Consider the following 20,433-nt stretch of genomic DNA (forward strand, 5'->3'; position numbering starts at 1 on the left):
AAGAGGGCGAAAGAAAGGCGAGCCAAGGCTAATAACAAAAGCCAATATATATCCAATGCTTAGTATATGCCAGTGCAGTGGTTGTTCTAAGTGAGCCACGTGAGTTTAATTCCTGTATATCTTCACAACCACCTTGTGAGGGAGGCACTGTTGGCACCTCCATTTTACAGATCGGGAAACTTGGGCACAGAGAGGTCAAGCAACTTGCGCAAAGTTATACCCCTAAGTAGGTGGCATTGCTAGAAGTGGAATCCAAGCACACACGCAAAACCATTCCTGCTCTTAAGGATAACATCTGTACCATTAATTGAGATGCGAAAGAGTACATATTGTATTCACCTGTATGCTCCTCTTCTTAAGGTTTATACGACCCGGTTCACGTATCTTTCTTGGCCCCCACACAACTGGAACCCTTCTCGCCAACCCTGCGACTGGGTGATAGAGGTGGTGGTCCTTGGGGAGAAGCATATGTCAAGGTGAGGCCAAGTGCGAATTCTAGAGAAGCGCCTACTATTTGGGGTAGGAGGGACGGAGTGGGTAGGACCCCCAGTAAGACCGTGCTTTTACGCCACGAATGACGCAAATCAACGCAAGAGCCGGGGGTGGAAATGTCGTCACCATCCGCCTGGGGTTGGCGGAGTTGCCGCGAGAGGGGCGTGTAGACCCCGCCTCGGTGGGTGGGGAGTGGCAGGCCCCGCCTCGGCCCCTCTGGCAGGCTCCGGCCGGAGTCGCTGCGGCTCTGACAGTCGAGCGGGAGCGCGGAGCCCGGAAGGATGCGGCGCCCGCGGCGGCCTGGGGGTCCCGGGGGATCTGGGGGTCTCCGGGTGCTCCTCTGCCTGATGCTGCTGGGCAGCCGTCCGGGAGGCTGCAACGCCATTAGCGCCCACGGTCAGGAGGAAATGGGGGGATTGGGGGAGGATGGTGCCGGGAGCAAAACTCGGTGGGGGGCGTGGGGGGAAGTGTCACGCAGGTCGCGAGCTCAGGTAGAATGTGTGTGTGGAGTGGGGTAGGGGGAGGCACTGTGAGATGAGGAAGATGAGAGGGCGTCTGCGAGGAAAGGGGCGTAGGCCTGGAGGTGGGGCTGGGAGCTCGGGGGCGGGACCTAAGAGAAGCGGGCTCAGGGGAAGATTGCGGTTTGGGGAGAAGGAATGGGGGTGCATATGGACAGAGGGACCTAGAGACGGGATACAGGACCACAGGAGAAGCAAGTCCCTCCGAGGCGCCAAAAAGTGGCGACAGGAGCTGAGGGATGGAGGAGGGGAGGGAAGAAGAGGGAGCCCTGATCTGCCGGGAGAAGTCGGGGCCGAGAGCTCTGGGGTCCCAGCTTTCTGTACAGTATCAGGCCGAGGGAGGGGCCAGCGTTTCTCTTCAAGCCCAGAGAGGCCGATGGCTGTAATCTGATCTCCGATAAGAGAGGGACAGCTGGGGGAGGGGGCCGAAGAAGGTGAAGAGGGAAGGGTCGTCTCACGTCCCCCTCCCCACGGCCAGGCCTGGTGCTGACTCACGTCTGTGCGGACAGAGACAGTCAGCGCTGACTCACGGGTAGGGGGAGGGTGGGGGCGGGGCGCACGTGGGGGAAGGGGGCAAGCTCGCCGTCTGGCGTTCTTCTTCCCCGCCGGGCTTGGAGGCCAATGCAAGATACTTCCTGTGGCGCCGCGGGTGAGGAGGGTGGAAGATGAAGGCTGGAATGGCGGAGAGGTCACGTCCCTTGGAGACTCCTCACCCTGTTACCCTTCCCTCCCCCATCACTGCTTCCAGGCAAGCCCTCAGCGGCGCCAGGCTCAGAGCTTCAGCACCACGAACCGCCCCAGCAGTACAGGGGCCGCGGACTGCAGGGACAGCGTGGGGAGCATTGCCTTAGAGACACCCCGCCGCTACCCCTTTCCCACACGAAGGGGAAGTGTGCTGGGGTTCCCATCTCTTTTGAGCCCCAGGCCATCATAAGATGCTTGTGGAGATTGGGAAAGGAAAGTCCCCTTTTCCTCAGAATTTGGACAAAAACTACCCCATAGTAATTCTATGAGAGTAGAAGTATCAATATGATTATCCACCATCACGATTCCCATGCACCTGGAGGGCTTCTTCTCCCCATTACTCACTTAAGCTAACAGAGGCTTTTAGGGAAAGAATCCAGACTTGCAGATCTTTAAAATCCAAAGCCAGATCCTGTGCTTTCTTCTCAAGAGGAGGACTCTTCCTCCTCTCCTCCCAGCTTAAAGCCTTCCTTAGAATGAAAGAGTGGATCCCATCTGCTTCCCCCTTTTCTAGCCTGTTCATCCATCTGACCATTCTATGTGTGTGGGTGTCTGAGCCTCTGCTCACCTGTCCTCTACAGGCTGTCTGTTTGACCGCAGACTCTGCTCTCACCTCGAAGTCTGTATTCAGGGTGAGTGAGGCCCAAACATAGGATTTACAAAACAGGGTTGGTGGGGGTGATATATAATAAGAAAGAAGTGGGGTGGGCTGGAAGGGAGAGGGGGAACTGGGCTTGGAGAGAAGGGGGACTGGACTGGAGGAGCAGAGCTCTCTGAAGCCAAGAGAGGAGATTGAGGGAGTGCTGTCTATTTGCAGCCTGGACTTTGGAAGGCCTGTTGTCCAAGCCCCCCCACTGACACCACTTTTGTGCTCTTAGATGGCTTGTTTGGACAGTGCCAGGTGGGAGTGGGGCAAGCCCGGCCCCTTTTGCAAGTCACCTCCCCAGTTCTTCAACGCTTACAAGGTGTCCTCCGACAGCTCATGTCCCAAGGTGAGGTCTAGATGCGCTGGAGGAGGGAGACTGTAACTTGGTTAGATAAGGGTGGGGAAGGGAGGGGCCACCTGACTCCAGGATTTCTCTCATGGAACATTCCTATCACACCCACTCTGGAACCTCACCTTCCCAGACCTTACTGGAGAAGGAGGCAAGACAGGAGTGGGGGTGGAACCCTAGAGATAGGCTGTTCACACTTAGACTCTCTGGAGGAATCCAGAGGAGGCTTCTAGAAGACACCACTGGAAGAGGCCAGCATTTATATCTTTAGGACCAACCCACTCTCTGGAACTGACTGAGTACTCCAGGGCCATGAATCCTGGAGTCTTCAGCCAGGAGAATACCCCACTCATCCAATTCACTCATTCAACCAATATTTATTGGGTACTTCTACGTGGCAAACGTAGTTTTAGGTGCTTGGGATATATCAGGGAGTGAAACAAAGATCTCTGCCTACTGGGGTTTACATTCAGGGGTGAAGGGAGGGAATACACTAGAAATTAGAAAACACTAGTATGTTAGAAGGTGATAAGTGCCATGGAGAAAACAATTACAGCAGGTTAAAGGGATCAGAAATGGTGAGGTAGGATGCTGTGGTATTAAATTGAGTGGTCAAGATAGACCTTATTGAGACTGAAATTCAAATAAAGACATCAAGGAGGTGGGGATGCTTTCCCAGAAGGTTATCTCAGGGAAGAGTGTTTCGGGTGGCCAGGGAGCTAGATAGAATAAAAGCCCTAAGATAGGAGCGTGAGTTTGAGGAACACCATGGAGAACCCCTCTACAGAGTGGCTCTAAAGGAGTGATGGAGAGGCAGAGTAGAAGATGCAGTCAGGTAGGTAATGAGGGAAGGGATGCTCTGGGATTTTATATGAGAATGTATGGACATTGGCTTTACTCTGAGTAAAAGAGGAAACCATCACAAGGTTTGAGCATAGGGGTGCATGATCTCACTTCTACTTTAAAAAGATCACTCTTGCTGCTGTGTTGAGAATAGAATGTAGGGAGTCAATGGTAGAAACAGAAACACGAAACATTAAAAGCTATCACAGTAACTCATGTAAGAGATGAATAAGCATGGACCAGGGTGGTTGCAGGGAGGTAATGAGAAATGACAGAATTCTGCCTGTATTTTTAAGGTAGTGAGCATGATTTCATGAAATATTGGATAGGGCCATGAAAGAAAGGGAGTAGTCAAGGATGACACCTAGGTTTTATTGCCTGAACAGCTAGGTTGATGTACATGTCATTAATTATGCAGAAGGATCAACTTGGGGAAAGGGGTGTTCAGTTTTGAATACACTGAGTTTAAGATATCCATTCAATAACGTGGGAAGTTGAGTATATAAGATTGGGTTTTAAAAAGGAGAGGTCCGGAGTGGAGATATGAATTTGGGATTCTTTGGCATATAGATGGTAATTAAACCCATGAGGTGAATGAAATAACCAAAAGATTGTGTGTTTATGAAGAAAAGCCCTAAAGAATTCTATTATTAAGAGGACCTGAGAGTCCTCTTAAGGGAGGACTGAGAAGGAGAGTCTGAGAAGGGAGAGCCAGCAAGGTAGGAGGAAAAACAAGAGTGTATGGTGTCCTAGAAACTAAGTGAAAGTGTATCAAGGAGGAAGGAGTGATCAACAGTGTCAAATGATGGTGGTAGGTTAAGTAAGATGAGATCTGAGAATTGACCCTGGATTTAGATATGCAGAAGCCACTGGTGATCTTGATGAAAGCAGTTTTGGTAGAATAGTTGGGAATAGAATCCTGAATAGAGTGGATAAGAGGGAATGGGAGGAAAAGAACTGGATACAACCAGTATAGATAACACTTTCAAAGAGTCTTGCTACAAAGAAAAGCAAAGAAATGGGGTGATAGCTGGAGGGGACTGTGGGATCAAACAGTATTTTTATAAGATGGGAGAAACTGCATCATGTTTGTATGTGAATGGGAATAATTCAGTAGAGAACAGGAGAAAATGATGATGTAGGAAATAGGGGAGAATTGTGGGGAAGATGTTCTTGAGTAGGTAGTAGGGGATGAAATCTAGTGCTCAAGTAGAGGAATTGGCCTTATACAGGAACACAGATAGTTCATCTAATGTTAATAGGCAAAAAAGCAGGTATAGATCCCAGGATATGAGTTAAGAGCAGTACAGATTATTAATCCAGAAACAAGGGAAAAGGAATGGGGGTGGAGAGTGGGAGATTATCCCTTTAAAAGAGATGACTGACCTTTCCTGAGAGCAGAGTTTCATGGAGGAAAACGGTCAAACAGGAGATCTGCCTCATGATAAGATGATGTTGATGAATGTTTAAAACAGGTGTATAGTGCTTTGGAGTTTTCCAAGCACTTTTATTTTCCTGATTGTACTTAATCTTACTTAATCTTACTACAGACCCATAAAGTATATATTATTCTCACTTTACAAATAAAGAAAACTAAGGTTCAGGATCAATAAAAAGAAGCTGAGGGCTTCCCTGGTAGTGCAGTGGTTGAGAGACCGCCTGCCGATGCAGGGGACACGGGTTCGTGCCCCGGTCCGGGAAGATCCCACATGCCGCGGAGCGGCTGGGCCCGTGAGCCATGGCCGCTGAGCCTGCGCGTCCGGAGCCTGTGCTCCGCAATGGGAGAGGCCACAGCAGTGAGAGGCTCGCGTACCACCAAAAAAAAAAAAAAAAAAAAAGCTGAATAATAATATTGATGATGATTATAATAATAGCACTTATTGAAAGCTCCCTATGTGTCAGGTACTATTCTAACCATTTTGTATTGTGTATTTTAATTATCGCAACAATTTTAGGAGGTATAAACCCTCATTTTTCAGATGAGAGAACTAAGGCTCAGATAGGTTCAGCTAAGGTTACACAATTAGTAAGTGGCAGAGGACTTAAACCCAGTCCCACTGGAAGCAGTCTCACTCCCAAATCTATACCTGAGCGTGGGAAAAGGACAGCTCAAATCACCCACCACATCTCTAGACCACCTCCACTGTTCCTCTGCCCTGCCAAATTCAATACACTGCTGGGTGGAGGGTGCAGTTTTGATCTACACTGGTCCCTGTTACTGGGCCCTCAGACTTTCCCAAGCCAATCTCAATCTCACCCTATTCTGTTCCCTGGCAGGACTGTCCTGGCACGATGACCTCACCCAGTATGTGATCTCCCAGGAAATGGAGCGCATCCCCAGGCTTCACCCTGCAGAGCCCCATCCAAGGGACAGGTAGGCATCATTTCTCATCAACTCTGTCATAGCAAGGCTGGTGGATCTGTGATCATCCTGATGGACAGAGGGAAATGGGTACAAAAATCAGCAGGCTGGGGCTTGGGTAAAAGAGGTTCTGGAGTAGTCAGTCATCTGACGCGCTCACATGCCCAACGCGAGCTGAGCTCATCCCTGGGGATCCAGCAGAAGGGGGCCATTAAAAACTGTTTTAGGGCTTCCCTGGTGGCGCAGTGGTTGAGAGTCCGCCTGCCGATGCAGGGGACACGGCTTTGTGCCCCGGTCTGCGAGGATCCCACATGCCGCGGAGCGGCTGGGCCCATGAGCCATGGCCTCTGGGCCTGCACATCCGGAGCCCGTGCTCCGCAGCGGAAGAGGCCACAGCGGTGAGAGACCCGCGTACCACAAAACAAAAAAAAAAAACTGTTTTGTTTTGTGGTTTTTTTGCCTAACAAAGTCTTTTTTTAATTTTTATTGAAGCATAATTGATTTACGGTGTTAAAAACTGTTCTGAAACATTTGGACTTTTGGTATTTTGTTTTTGGTCTGGTTTGTCTTTTAATGAATTCATTTACTCAGCAAAAAATACAGGGTTATACTATGTGCCAATCACTGTGCTACTCTTTACGGATACAAAGTAGGAGAACAAGACAAATTACTTTTTCTCTAGTACTGACATAGGAAAGATATGTTAGCAAAGTTTCACCCACATCAGACTCAGATATGAATCAGATAATGGTAGTACTTGAACTGATTTCTGGGATGCATCAGGAGGTAGAGAGAGTGGAGAAGCTATAATAATTAGTACTACATGGTATTGGCACAGACACATATATAAGTACTTATAAGTACGTGTAAAATTATGTTCCTTTTTACAGTTTTTTAAAAATATACGTGTATCTATGCTTTTTCAAATTCTTTTCCCATTTAGATTGTTTCATAATATTGAGCGGAGTTCCCTGTGCTATACAGTAGGTCCTTGTTGGTTATCTGTTTTAAATATAGCCGTGTGTACAGGACATTTGGTATCTTAAAAGAAGCATCAAAGTAGTCATCATGGAACAAATTAGAATTTTGTCGGACTGAAGTTGTTAAATGTTCAGTTTTGTTACTATGTGGAATTGTATATGGTAGGAGGTACCATCATCTTTTTGTGGTTAGGGGCTCTGAAGGCATCATTCAGACCCTGTAAAGCAGAGGAAAGTAAATGACGGCTTGGGGCTCAGATGATGACACCAGGTGAAGAAGGCAGAGTGGGGCAGGGGGAACAGAGTGAGAGCGCACAGTACTGAGTGTTTGAATGCGTACTTGGGGACATGCCCACAGGGACAGTGTGGCAAGCCGCAGACACAGTTCATCTAGAGCGGTTCCCAGCTGCCTTCCCCTTCTCCTGTTCTCCCCTCTCCATCCCTAGCCTCACGCTTCCAGCTCTGCGGCTGTGTTTCAGGGACCCAGGCATGCTTACCAGGGAGGCAATGACCTCTGCCCCAGGCTTGGCCCTCTGGCCCTTCCCCATGCTACTGTCTCCTCGCCTGAGGCTACCTCATCTCTTAAGAGAGCAGGCTCATTCTATGCTAAGCCTGGACCCACCATCTCTGCCTCGTAGGCTCTATACGCCCTCCCCCACATGACCAACACACACACACACACACACACACACACACACACACGCATAAACACACACACACACTTTGCTTTCCTCCCCAGATCTGGCTTGGCGCCCAGGAGACCGGGTCCCGCTGGGGAACTGCTTTTACAGGGCATCCCCACTGGCTCCGCCCCTGCTCCCCAGCATCGGCTTCCTCGACCTCCAGTAGGTAGGGGTGGAGCTGGGGCAGGCTCCCCCCTCTCCCCTTTGCAGGCTGAGCTGCTGCCCCCTCTCCTGGAGCATCTGCTGCTGCCCCCGCAGCCTCCCCACCCCGCCCTGAGTTATGAACCTGCCCTGCTGCAGCCCTACTTGTTCCATCAGGTGAGCCCTGGACCTCCGCCCCACTGCAACCCCAGTCCCCCATCCCTGATGTCTGCTCTCATCCGAATCTCTGGTCTCCCACAGTTTGGCTCCCGCGATGGCCCCCGGAGCTCAGAGAGCTCCCCAGGAATGGTCAGTGTTGGCCCCCTGCCCAGAGCTGAACCCCCAGCCCTCTTCAGCAGAACTGCCTCCAAGGGCACGTTCGGGGCTCACCCTGGCCGTTCCTATGGGGACCCTCCAGGGCCTCCGCCTGCTCAGCTTCTCCAGGAGTCAGGGCTACTCTACCTGGCCCAGGAGCCACAAGTGCCCAGCAGGGCCAGGGCACCAAGGCTGCCAGAGCAAGGGGGCAGCAGCCAGGCAGATGACTCCTCAGAAGGCTATGAGGAGGAAGGACTAGAGGGTCGCAGGGAGAAGCCTCCTTCCCCAGAAGAGCAGCCAGGTAACAGAGTCCGCAGCATCCGCTCCCTGCCTGTGGGGCTGCTTTCTGGGAGGTGGGGCGGGGAGGGTCCTTCCTGACTACCCACACATTTGTTAATTTGTCCTTAAAGTCACCTGCACACTCAGCTAATGTCTACCGACCACCTGCTCTATGCCAGGCACTAGGTAGGCAGTGGGGATACAGTGGGGGCAGTAGAGTTGACATGACTCTTCTTCAGCTGGGGGATCAAGGAGTCCCTGCTGGGCCTGAAGTTTGGTCTTGACACAGGAAGCTCTTTCCCCCAAAGTGTGGACAAGGGTGGGAAGGGGAGGGCATCAGTGTCCTGGTGTTTGAAAAGTTCTTAAATGTACCACCGGTCCCCCCCACCCCCAAATGCATCCCACAAGTTCATCTCGGCACCAGCCCTAAGCTCCGTGTCTGGCTCCCTGCAGATGTGACTCTGCAGAGGCTGGCAGCTGTGCTGGCGGGCTACGGCGTGGAGCTCCGTCAGCTGACTCCTGAGCAGCTCTCCACCCTCTCCACCCTGCTGCGGCTGCTGCCCAAGGCTGCAGGCCGAAACCTGGGTGAGTGTCCAGGCAGAGAGACTACCAGCCCCGTGGAGGCCCCATGCCCCACTTCTCAAGACCACAGCAAGCAACCTAGAGGGAAAGGGCCAAGGTCAGGGGAGGGAGTTCTTCTGAGACACGGAGTCATTGCCAGCCAAGGGCAGGGAGCAAGGGGTGGGGTGGTAAGCCGAGGAGTTAGAGCAGGAAAGGACTGGAGGATGGAAGCAATGGGAAAAGAAGCCAACAGGGGGTGTGAGCCGGGACCAGGAGGCACGGAGAAAGCTGGGCGGAAGATCATGAGGACCTAAGGAGGGGCATGGCCACTAAAAAGGAGAAGCCAATGATTGATGGGCAGAGGGAGGACTGAGCAGAGAATAGTTTTGAGAGGTGTGGCCAATAACAGAGGGAGGAGTTGATAAAACAATGAATTATAAGGCAGATGCACAGAGGCATGAGGCCATGCTTAGGACGACACCAGCGATAGGTCTTGGTTACTGACGCGGGGAAAGAGGCCACAGCAAATGTAACAGGCTCAGGGCCTGTGGCCTTTTCTCCCACCTGCGTTGTGTGGACCTTGGCCTTGGCCCTTTGCCCAGAGTCTTGTTTTTCCTGTCTCTGCAGGAGGGGTTGTAAACATTGGAGCTGACATCAAGAAAGTGAGTTTGTGACACCTGCCTGACCCATAAGTGCCCAACGGCAGCAAACCCCTTGACTGAAATCTAAATCTCAGGACCAGGACCCAGAATCTGTGTCCTCCAAGCCCTCATTTCGGTGGAACTGAGGCCCAGAGGCTGCAAGTCATTGTTTACGGTCTCACCTCAAGTTGAAGGCAGAGCTGGGACCAGAAGCTAGAATTCTTGATTCACTGCTTTTTTACACTACAGTCATCTCAGACCACACTCTGAGGGTCCCTAGGGGAAGCGGGGGGACGCGAGCAGGCGGGCTCCTGACTGCCCTGCGGCTTGAGGCACTCTATCCGTTTCACATGTTGGATTTCTAAGATTGTGTGGCTAAACAAAAGTCGAAAAACCACGGCCTGCCTGTTCGTCTTCTCCCCTAACCCCAACTTTCCTCACTCCGGAGCTTCTCCCCACTCCAGCCCCATCCTGTGGATTATTACTGATCATGAATAATCACTCATTCAGTCCTTTTTTCATTCATTCATTCATCCACTTGGCTCACTTTCCTGGATGCCCTCTCTGTGCCCAGTGCTGACCTGGGCCTGGGGATAGGAAGAGAAACATGTCCTAAGCACCCCTGTGGGAGCTCAGCGTCCAGAGTGTGGACCCCCTCCCCCCGATCCCTCCACCGTTAGAGACCATACCTCTGTCCTCTCTTCTAAACAGACAGTGGAGGAGCAGGTGCAGGGCGCAGACGCAGCGGAGCCTCCACCGCCCACGCCCTCCCTGCCCGGATCCCCCACTGCTGGTCCCACCTCCAGTAAAGCCCAGCAGGAGCTGAGCTCTGGATCCTCTGAGCCCCCCAAAGCTGCCGGCCCCCCTGCCACGCCCATCCTGCGAGAGGAGAAAAGTCCACCGGGCCAGAGCCAGCCCACGGCGGCAGGGCAGCCCTCGGCTCGGCCATCAGCAGAGGAATATGGCTACGTTGTCACTGACCAGAAGTAAGGGCTCCAGCCTGGGGCAGCCTCCTGGTCCCTTGGGTGTTGGGCTGGCCCGCCTGGCAGGAAGCAGAGAGCAGAAGTCCAGATGTGGAGTGGACACGGGGCTGGGCTGCTCTGCACCCCTGGAGGTTGTTTCAAGGAAGTGGCCTAGAGGGTCCCCACTTTCCTTCCTCTGCCGGCTCCCCACCTCCAGGCCCCTGAGTCTGGCTGCAGGAGTGAAGCTTCTGGAGATCCTGGCTGAGCATGTGCACATGTCCTCGGGCAGCTTCATCAACATCAGGTGGGGCTGTATCTGGCTGGGGCAGCAGGGATCTAGCAGGTAGCTTGAAGTGGGAGGTGGCTGGAGGGGCTCAGGGTAGGAGGGGAAGACAAACTGTGAGTAAGGGGCCAAGGTCGGCTCAAAGATGTTTCCAGCTGCACTGAAGGTACAGCCACACCCAGCCCTGCTGCTGGCCCCATCCAGTATCTTCCCAGCCTCAAACACCCCTGTATGGCATCTCTGATTGGTTTTAGCCCCATCCTCTAACAGGGAGAGGGCCAGAGAGGACCTCTCATTTTGAATCTGGCATCTGTGGTGGGTGAGGCAGTAACATACCTCCTATTCGGCAGTGTCGTGGGACCAGCCCTTACCTTCCGCATCCGGCACAATGAACAGAACCTGTCTTTGGCTGACGTGACCAAGCAAGCTGGTAAGTACTCCTTGACCCCAGCCTGAGTTGTATATATCCAGGCCTGTGGCTGGTGCTCCCCTTGAAATATTCGCAGCCCACATGGAACCTGCCTGCCACCTGGCATAGCATGACATGGGGTGGAGACCACATGGGGCTGGACAGAATCTGACCTACATCCTCCCTGCAGGGATGGTGAAGTCTGAACTGGAAGCACAGACAGGGCTCCAGATCTTGCAGACAGGCGTGGGACAGGTATGAGATAACTGAAGGATCAATCAAAGCCCCAGAGGGCTCATGTTGCCCACAAGAGATGCAGGCAAACAACAGGAGAATAGGAGCTGAGATCTGTCTGGCTGGTCCCCCAGCTTTGCCAAGCAGCCCTCCCCCATGCAGTTTTCTTTCTGACCAGCAGATGGCCCCAGCAGCTCCTCCCTGCAGGTCCAGCCTTCTCTCCGAAGTCAGCTTACTTGGAAGAATCACCTGAGATGACCATAGCTGTCCATAGATGTTCTAGAGCAAAGTCTCAAATTCCAAGGGAAAACATGACACAGAAAGGACACTGAACTCAAAATATGCTTCTATTCTGCATCCAACACTGATGCCTCACATTCTACTCTTTGATCCCTTGGGTCTCTCTATACTTCTCTGTATCCATTTTTAAATGCAAAAACTCCTAGGGAGGGTCACCCACTAAGTCTCTGGCAGTGCAACGTGGTTGAGTTGCCTCAATGGGGATTGAGAAGGAAGATCTTCGGCCTCCCCAAGTCCTTCTGCCTGTACCGCCATGCCCCTGCCTCCCAGCTTTGCCCCAGGAGATATCCTAGCAGGGAGTGGGCCATGGGACGGGGGTGGGGAGCAGCTCCTAAGTCTCCCCACACCACTGCCCCCCTTGATTCTAGCCTTGTTCCCACAGAGGGAGGAGGCAGCCGCCGTCCTTCCCCGACCGGCCCACGGCACCTCTCCCATGCGCTCCATGCTGCTTACTCTGGTGGCCCTGGCGGGTGTGGCCGGGTTGCTCGTGGCTCTGGCAGTGGCCCTGTGTGCACGGCAGCGTGCACGGCAGCGGGACAAGGAGCGCCTGGCCGCGCTGGGACCCGAGGGCGCCCACGGTGACACTACCTTTGAGTACCAGGTGTGCAGCCCCAGACGCTTGTTGATGAGAGGGAGTGGAAGGGGCTCGGGAGTCGGGGTCTCGCCTGGGATGAGGGTGGGGAGCTGGATGTCCAGGCAGGGGCTGGAGAAGCCGCAGTGGGAATGCTGCGGGGCCATTTTGAATGGATGGGAACTGAGAGCAGATGGTTGCTGAAGTTCTCCCCAGTGCTGTGATTCGGGGGGGCTCTAGGCTTCTGCTCTGTGACATCCGAGGTTGTCATAGGCACCAGCCAAGCAGAACAGCCCCGAAAAGGATGAGAGCCATGGCAGAAGACCCTCCCCCAGAGGAAATGGGTTTCATTCAAAAGCAGTCAAGGACAAGCCTAGGGACTCTACTGAACTGAGCCCAGGACCCTGTGGGGAAGGATTCAGGAGACCTTGGACCCTGCCCCATCCTTCTTCCGCAGGACCTGTGCCGCCAGCACATGGCCACAAAGTCCCTGTTCAGCCGGGCAGAGGGTCCACCGGAGCCCTCTCGGGTGAGCAGCGTGTCCTCGCAGTTTAGTGATGCGGCCCAGGCCAGCCCCAGCTCCCACAGCAGCACACCGTCCTGGTGCGAGGAGCCCGCCCAGGCCAACATGGACATCTCCACGGGACACATGATTCTGGTCAGGACAGGGCATCGGCCCAGAGTGGGTGAGGGGACCGGACGGTGGGAGGGGCAGGGCTGGCAGTGGGGGCCAGCGCCAGGCTGTGGTGTCCCTGCAGGCGTACATGGAGGACCACCTGCAGAACCGGGACCGCTTGGCCAAGGAGTGGCGGGCCCTGTGTGCCTACCAGGCGGAGCCCAACACCTGTGCCACCGCCCAGGGGGAGGGCAACATCAAAAAGAACCGCAACCCTGACTTCCTGCCCTGTGAGTGAGTCCTGCTGACCCGCCGGCCCCAGCCCTCTGTCTGCTGGGAGCTCTGGAGGGCTTGGGGGCGGGGCCGGGCTCCTGGCTCAAGCTGAGTGGCAGAGGTGCCAGGACCCCAATGACTGGAGGGGCTTCTGGGGTGGGATGCGGGGTCTGTGCAGATGACCACGCACGCATCAAGCTGAAGGTGGAGAGCAGCCCTTCTCGGAGCGATTACATCAACGCCAGCCCCATTGTGAGTGGCCCCCACCTCCTCCCCGTTTTCATCCTGCCCCCATAGGCTCCATTTCTCCACCCAAGGCCCCAGAATTGTGAGCCTGATATCCTAGCATGGCAATGGGGCTTCTCAGCCTCCCCCAGAACCTGGCCCGCTCCCTTTGACCGAGCCTCTCCATGGTGGCATTTCCCATTCTGGCTCACGATGTATCTTTCCCGTCCCCAGATTGAGCACGACCCTCGGATGCCAGCCTACATAGCCACACAGGGCCCACTGTCACATACCATCTCAGACTTCTGGCAGGTGGGCTTTTGGAGGGAGGGCTTTTCCAGGGAGTAGGCGCCCTTGTGGCCAGCCAGGGCCAGCCAGGTCCCAGGGAGGTTAGAATGGAGCTTACCTGGGTCTCTGTTCCTAGATGGTGTGGGAGAGTGGCTGCACCGTCATTGTCATGCTGACCCCGCTGGTGGAGGATGGTGTCAAGCAGTGTGACCGCTACTGGCCAGATGAGGGCTCCTCCCTCTACCATGTATATGAGGTTAGCAAGACCCCGCGGCCAGGAGACGATGGGGGTGGAGAAAATGGATGGTGCACCACTCATGCATGTGTGAACATATGTGTATATAAACATGTGCATACACATATTCACATACATGCATATACATGTGTGTATGTGTGTGTCCAGTCTAGGGCCAAAAAGCACTTGTAAGGACCTATGATGAAAGGTACAGATAGATATAAAGCTGTAAAACCACTGAAACTAAGGTAAGAAGCTAAGAGTCAGGAGTACAGTTTTGAGACAGGGAAGATAAGTATACTCAAAGGCCAAGATTGAGACCTACTTTTATTGAGCCTAACTTAGATCTGAGTTTCCTGGAGGCCAAAGCAAAGAAAGAAATGCCACCAGTCACATATATTGCTTATTTAAAACAGAAACAAACTTTTTCATTAGGAGAAAAGTTAGGTAGGGGGGAACTGGGCAGCGGCAAAGCAAGGGAAGGAGCAACATTCCTGACAAATGGGAGGTGACACCCCCCCCCCAATAAAACAAGAGACATTAATTGCACACGTCCAGTTTCTCATGAGCACTGGATAGCAGTTTTGCATCATCAGGTAAGCACGCAACAGTCTTTTTAAGTTTTAAAAATTGGTCTTGCTTGTGGTTAAAGAAAAAAATCAAATGAAAATATAGAATTTTATCAAAGTTTACGGTGTGTGTAGCACAGACACTTTGCTAGTCTCTGTGCAGAACAGGAAGGAGAAACTTTGAATTCAAGAGGCTCACAATATTGGGAATTCCCTCGTGGTCCAGTGGTACTTTCACTGCCCTGGGCCTCGGTTTGATCCCTGGGGGATCTAAGATCCCTCAAGCCACGGGGCTCAGCCAAAACAAACAAATGAAAACTCACAATAGTTGTGTCTAGATGAAAAAGCCACCAGTTGTCCTGAGCAGTCCATAAGTGACACAAACAGCTAGAGTTCTTGGGGACAGCTGGAACAGTTGGGGTGGGCGGTTGGGTGAGCTTCCTGGAGGATTTAGAATCTGGCCTGGGAGGCCGGGAGGATTTGGAGATGCCCTGCCGCGCTCAGGCCTGCACCCCCCTCCTCCGCAGGTGAACCTCGTGTCGGAGCACATCTGGTGCGAGGACTTCCTGGTGCGGAGCTTCTACCTGAAGAACGTGCAGACCCAGGAGACGCGCACGCTCACGCAGTTCCACTTCCTCAGCTGGCCGGCAGAGGGCACCCCGGCCTCCACCCGGCCCCTGCTGGACTTCCGCAGGTGAGCGCCCCAGCGCCTGGGCGGTGGGGCGGCCCGGGGGAGGCTCCGAGGAGCCGGGGAGAGAGCTGCACAGGAGCAAGGGCCCGGGAGCTAGGCTCCCTTACCTTCCGCCAATCCATCAGGTCCTCCTAGGGCCCCAGGTCAGGTGAGGCAGATCCTCTAGCCTGACCTGGAGCCTCGGCCTCAGGTCCACTGGTGCCCCCTGCTAGACACCCCAAACCAGGACTGACTCTGACCTCCTGGACCCCGTTCCAGACACCACCCCCCAAACCAGAACTGACGCTCTGTCTCGCTGTGCCCATTCCTCCACTGCTGTAGTCCAGCCCCTGTCTGCTCTCTCTCTGCTGGCCAGCTGTCTCCTCCCTCTCTCTTGCACTCTTTTTCTCCCTGCCTCTCCATGTCCGGTGCTTTCTCCGTAACCCCATTCCCCCCAAGAAGGGCTCACTTTGTTTCTAGCTCTCTCCCTCTCCTCGGTCCCTGCTGCCTGTTTCCTCCTGTCCTGTGCTTCCAGGTGGCCAGCACTAGTCTGTGTGTCTGCTGTCCCCTCCCTGTCTCTCACTCCCTCCTGCCATCCCCCTTCTTTATCCCTCTGTGTCTCTTTGCCTCTATTTTTCTTTCCCTTTGTCTTTCCCTCTCTTTCCCTCCCTTCCTTCCCTCTCTTCTCTCCCCCCCTCCCTCCCCCGCCCACCTCTTTCTCCATCACTGTGTCTCGAAGTCTGACTCACTCTTCCCCTCCATCCACGTTTCCCCCTCTCTCCACCTCTCCCTGTTCCTTCTCCCTGCTGTTTCCTCCACCTCCCTCCCATGTCTGCCTATTTACTCTGCCTCTCTTTGTCTCTGTCTCCCCCCACCATCTCTCATTCTCTACATGGCTCTATCTCTCCCAGGCTCTATCTCCCCTCACTGTCCCCTCCCTCCTCCCTCTCTCTCTCTCTCTCTCTCTCTCTCTCTCACGGCTGCCAGTGTCATTTTTGTGATCTGCAGCTAGTATTCTCACTCCAGTTGCATAGTCACAAAAGTGATCATTGGCAGGTGTGGCCGCTGCATGGACAGGACATGAGGACGTGTGGGCCCAGGGACCACCCTGAAGGCTGCTGGGAGAGCCGGGGGCTGGGGAGACTCAGGCAAGGGGCAAATACTATCAAAGGGAGTGCGGGAGGATCTCTGGATTCTTGGGGACTCAGTGGAACCAGGTAGGGGCTGGGACAGGAGGCTAACAGGGTGACCTGCCCTGTTCTGATGCTGAAACCGTGACCAGGCCAGGCCTCCAGCATCCCCTGCCTGTCCCCTCCCTAGACAGGTGGCTGAGAAGTCTGCTGCCAAGGCTGGGGCCTCACCCACACTGTGGCGGCTTCCTGCTTCTCTGCCCCTTGCCAGGCTGGCCTGAGGTCTCTAGGCGCTAGGCAGAGAGCAGAGGGGCAGAGCCGGCGGGGGCGGGGGGCAGTTGAGGGAGGAACCTGGGGATAGTTTCTGAGCCTCAGGACAATGGTTTCTAACTGGGGTCCCCGGGGCCTGAGGCACAGGCTTCTCAAAAGCAACGCTAGGGGCATCAGAGCTATTTTTTTTGTTTTCCACATTTTAAAAATCTTTATAGAACTAGTGCATGGACCTGTTTTAAGGCTGCACAGGTTAGCCAAAAGGTTATATTTCTTTGCTTTAGGCTGGGATTATGTAAACTCAGTTGGCATTAGACACCCAGAACAAATTAATTGCTGCTTAATAAATATAGTTTGGTGAAGGTCCACCAGAGGCAAGGCAAAATAATTCTTTAAGTCCTAGAAAGTGACTCTGAGCAAGTTCCTTGACTTCTGTCTGTTTTCTTACCTGTGAAATGAGAATGATGACCCATACTTTAGGGGTTGTTACAAAAGTCAGTAGCATAAAGTCTGTAAAATCTGCTTTAAGTGCTTGGCACGTGGTAAGGGCTCTATTAATTCTAAGTACTGTTTCTTATCATTATTATTAAATGATTGGGAACCACTGTGGCAACTTCTGTTCAACCCCAGCCCTGATATACCAGCCAATATGCTAGAAAACCATGTGGACTCCTGGAAAACCTTTCAAAGTCACCTGGCCCCTGCAAGCCTTGAGGAACCAGATGGAGGACCACTAAGTTCCAAGCTTCCCCTGAAGTACTCTAATAACCCCTCAGAAGGTCCTCCCTTGCCCTGGCCCATTGGAGGTATCAGAAATCTGCAAGTGACTCTCAAAGCAGGAATGTCATAAGAGACAAGGGCAGGTTAGACTGGGCCACTGAGAGAGGAAGAAACCCCCTGCTCATTGCTGAGCTGCTGTGATCAGGGCAGAAGAGTCGGAGGTCCAGGTGGACCAAGTCTGAATATGACCCAACCACGGAGCACCAGTGTGGAGGCAAGACTTATCCAGGGAGACAGGCGCAGCATCATATTCAGAGCGGAGGTGTTGTCCTCCCCTCGCCAGAGGAACTCTGTGCCCAGGGCTACTACCCGACCTCACTGCTGGTGAGGACCACAGGAAGCCTGGGTGGCGAGTGGAATACCTTGGGCAGTTGTAGGGGCAGAGCAAGAATGTGGCAAGATTGACACCCTTGAAGTCACCAGAAAGCCCATCCTCCCTGAACTTCTGGCAGAGGTGGCTGTTAATATTATTATGTCTTATTATTAATCATACTATCATTTAATGAGCACCTACTGTGTGCCAGGTATTGCACTTAGTTCTTTACATGGATTATTTCACATAATCATAGTAAGAACCCTAAGAAGGAGGTTACTACTCTTATCATCCCCACTTTACAGGTAATAAAACTGAGGCTCAAAGAGGTTAAATCCGTTGTTCCAGGTACACAGCTTGGGAACATAGCTCATAAGTGATGAGGCAAGCCCAGTGCCACCTACACTATCTCTGGTTCTTTGCCTCCAGCCCTGACTCCTGTCTCCAGCCCTCTTCCCTCCTCTGCCATTGGCATGTGGGGAGAAAAGGAAGAAAGAGAGGCCCTCAGGTGTGTGTTTCGGTTCCCCTTTCCCTCTGCTGGTGCCCCCTGACCTCACGCCCATTTCTTATTGCAGGAAGGTGAACAAGTGCTACCGGGGCCGCTCCTGCCCCATCATTGTGCACTGCAGGTGCGTTCAGGGGGGCTGGGGTGGGGATGGAAGGGGACAGGACAGCCAGGCCAGAGGGCCCTGAGGTGGGGCATTCCTGGTTCCCACCCCCTCTCTGGTCCTGCTCCCTCAGCCCACCTCCCAAGCACACCGCCTGCCTGTCCCCTGGATGCCAGCAAACCACAGCCCATGGGCCAAATTCAGCATACCATCTGTTTTCTTAATAGCCCGTGAGCTAAGAATGATGTTCCTATTTTTAAACAGTTGAAGGAAAAAAAAAAACGTTTGACAGAGACTATACGTGGCCCACAAAGTTGAAAATATTTACCATCTTATCATTTACATAAGAAGTTTGCTGAATGAAAGCCTGGCCAGAGGCTGGAGAAAGCTATTCCCTCTTGCTGCCTCTGCCTCAGGGCAGAGCCAGGGCTATCCTTTTCGGTTAGCTCACTGCCCAAGAGACACCCCATGGGTCACAGGCTCCCCACTCGAGGCCCAATTCCCAGGACCCAGGGGCTATGACCGTTCCCTCATCCTCCACTCACTCATCCCACCCCCAGCCCCAGCTAACCCTAACAGCTCCACCAGTCTCCCCCTCTCCTCCCGGTTCCTGCTGGGTCCCAGACTCAGCCTGTCACCATCTCCTCTTTCAGTGACGGTGCAGGAAGGACTGGCACCTACATCCTCATCGACATGGTACTGAACCGCATGGCAAAAGGTGATGACCCCCTCCTCCCCGGCCACAGCTCGCCCACAGCCCAGCCTCTGATTAGCGTCTCCCCAGCCCCTGGGATCACAGGAGTTCGTGGAGGGCAGGTTGCCACACCCCCAGGCTTTCTCCAGTCCTGCAAGCCTCCCACCCCAGGATGCCCTAGGCTTTTGGGGTCCTACCCTCCTCTGGACACCCCCTGAGCAGCCCCGTGCTCCCCCTACCCAGGAGTGAAGGAGATTGACATCGCTGCCACCCTGGAGCATGTCCGTGACCAGCGGCCTGGCCTCGTCCGCTCCAAGGTAACCGTTCCTCCCTCCACCCACCTTAGCCACCACCCTTCCCCAACCAAAGTGGCAGCAGCCGGCCTCTCCTGCCTGCCTCCATACCCCTCCCCCGGGAGGGCTCCCTCCCCCCCACCCCACAAGTGACCTCCCCAAAGCACCCTCCACCCCCGGGGCAGGAGCAGAGGCCAGGACCCCCCATGACCCTCCTCCCCCTGCCCTTCCCCAGGACCAGTTTGAATTTGCCCTGACAGCTGTGGCGGAGGAGGTGAATGCCATCCTTAAGGCCCTGCCCCAGTGAGACCGTTGGGGCCCCTCCGTGGGCAGCCCAGCCTCTGCTCCCTCTTTGCTATGTGAGCATCTGTGTACTCACTCCTCACTTCCCCACCTGCCACCTTGGCCTCTCTTGGGCGTGTCTAGCCCTTCCAAGAGGAGCATGTAAAGAAGGGGAAGTGGGAAGGGGCACACCGGGAGCCCTGGCATCAGTCCCGTGGGGGAGCTGGCAGCTGGCCAGGAGGAGAGGAAATCAACCATTCCACCCCAGAGCCTCCTCCTGCCTGAGTTCCCTGGCCCCCATTTCCCACCACTCTGGATGCTCCCAATATGTCTGTGTGGACGCCCTCCACCCTCCGGTGTGGCTAGAATGGGGCGGAGGGGCCACCATGTCCAGCTCTTCCTGTTCTCCCAGCCCCTGCTGCCCGCTGACCTGCCTCCACGACCCACACTCTGGCCCTTGCCCTTCCTACCCCCTCCCCCGGCCCTCCCGCCGCCACATGCCACTCAACTCTCTCCCCCTGGCACAAGAGAACATTTCTAGAAAAATCTACTTTTGTATCAATGTGAATAAAGTTAGTGTGTCGTGTGTGCAGCTGCAACCCGGACTCCTACGCATTTCTGTCTGCTCTGCTTCCAGACTCCAGCCCCGGCCTCAGCCTGGAGCGGGGCCCTGCTGCCTTTCTCAGGAGATGCAGAGAGGGTGATGGGAGGGCCAGGCTGCCAAGTCACGCTCTCCAAGGCTTGAATGGTAGCTAATAACAATTAGGCAGTGGTTTTTTTATGCTGTGCTCCCTATGTGGCTGGCAGTCTCCAAGGTGCTTTACACCCATTAACTTGTTTAATCTTCAGGACACGCTACCAATTATTAGCCCCA

The 20,433-nt window shown here is 54.0% G+C and overlaps 1 protein-coding gene across 4 annotated transcripts; it reads left to right on the forward strand.

Annotated features, from left to right (window-relative positions):
• Positions 1 to 764: 764 nt before the first annotated feature.
• On the forward strand, positions 765 to 20,157 carry PTPRN (protein tyrosine phosphatase receptor type N). 4 transcript variants are annotated; one of them, XM_060015526.2, is made up of 23 exons: positions 765 to 888; positions 2,336 to 2,386; positions 2,633 to 2,746; positions 5,870 to 5,966; positions 7,674 to 7,935; positions 8,020 to 8,374; positions 8,806 to 8,937; positions 9,541 to 9,575; positions 10,266 to 10,540; positions 10,734 to 10,820; positions 11,150 to 11,229; positions 11,399 to 11,463; positions 12,125 to 12,343; positions 12,771 to 12,971; positions 13,072 to 13,219; positions 13,381 to 13,454; positions 13,662 to 13,739; positions 13,852 to 13,971; positions 15,047 to 15,213; positions 18,258 to 18,311; positions 18,944 to 19,008; positions 19,228 to 19,301; positions 19,513 to 20,157. In XM_060015526.2, the coding sequence occupies exons 1-23, from the start codon at positions 774 to 776 to the stop codon at positions 19,582 to 19,584; spliced, it is 2,940 nt and encodes a 979-aa protein (XP_059871509.1). In that variant the 5' UTR covers positions 765 to 773; the 3' UTR covers positions 19,585 to 20,157. The 4 variants fall into 4 exon arrangements, with proteins under 4 accessions (XP_059871509.1, XP_059871511.1, XP_059871510.1 ...); XM_060015528.1 differs by having other exon boundaries at positions 767 to 888; positions 2,269 to 2,386; XM_060015527.1 differs by lacking the exon at positions 10,734 to 10,820 and having other exon boundaries at positions 773 to 888.
• Positions 20,158 to 20,433: the final 276 nt, after the last annotated feature.

Source organism: Delphinus delphis, chromosome 7 (genome assembly GCF_949987515.2).
Source record: "Delphinus delphis chromosome 7, mDelDel1.2, whole genome shotgun sequence".
NCBI classification, from domain to species: Eukaryota; Metazoa; Chordata; class Mammalia; order Artiodactyla; family Delphinidae; genus Delphinus; species Delphinus delphis.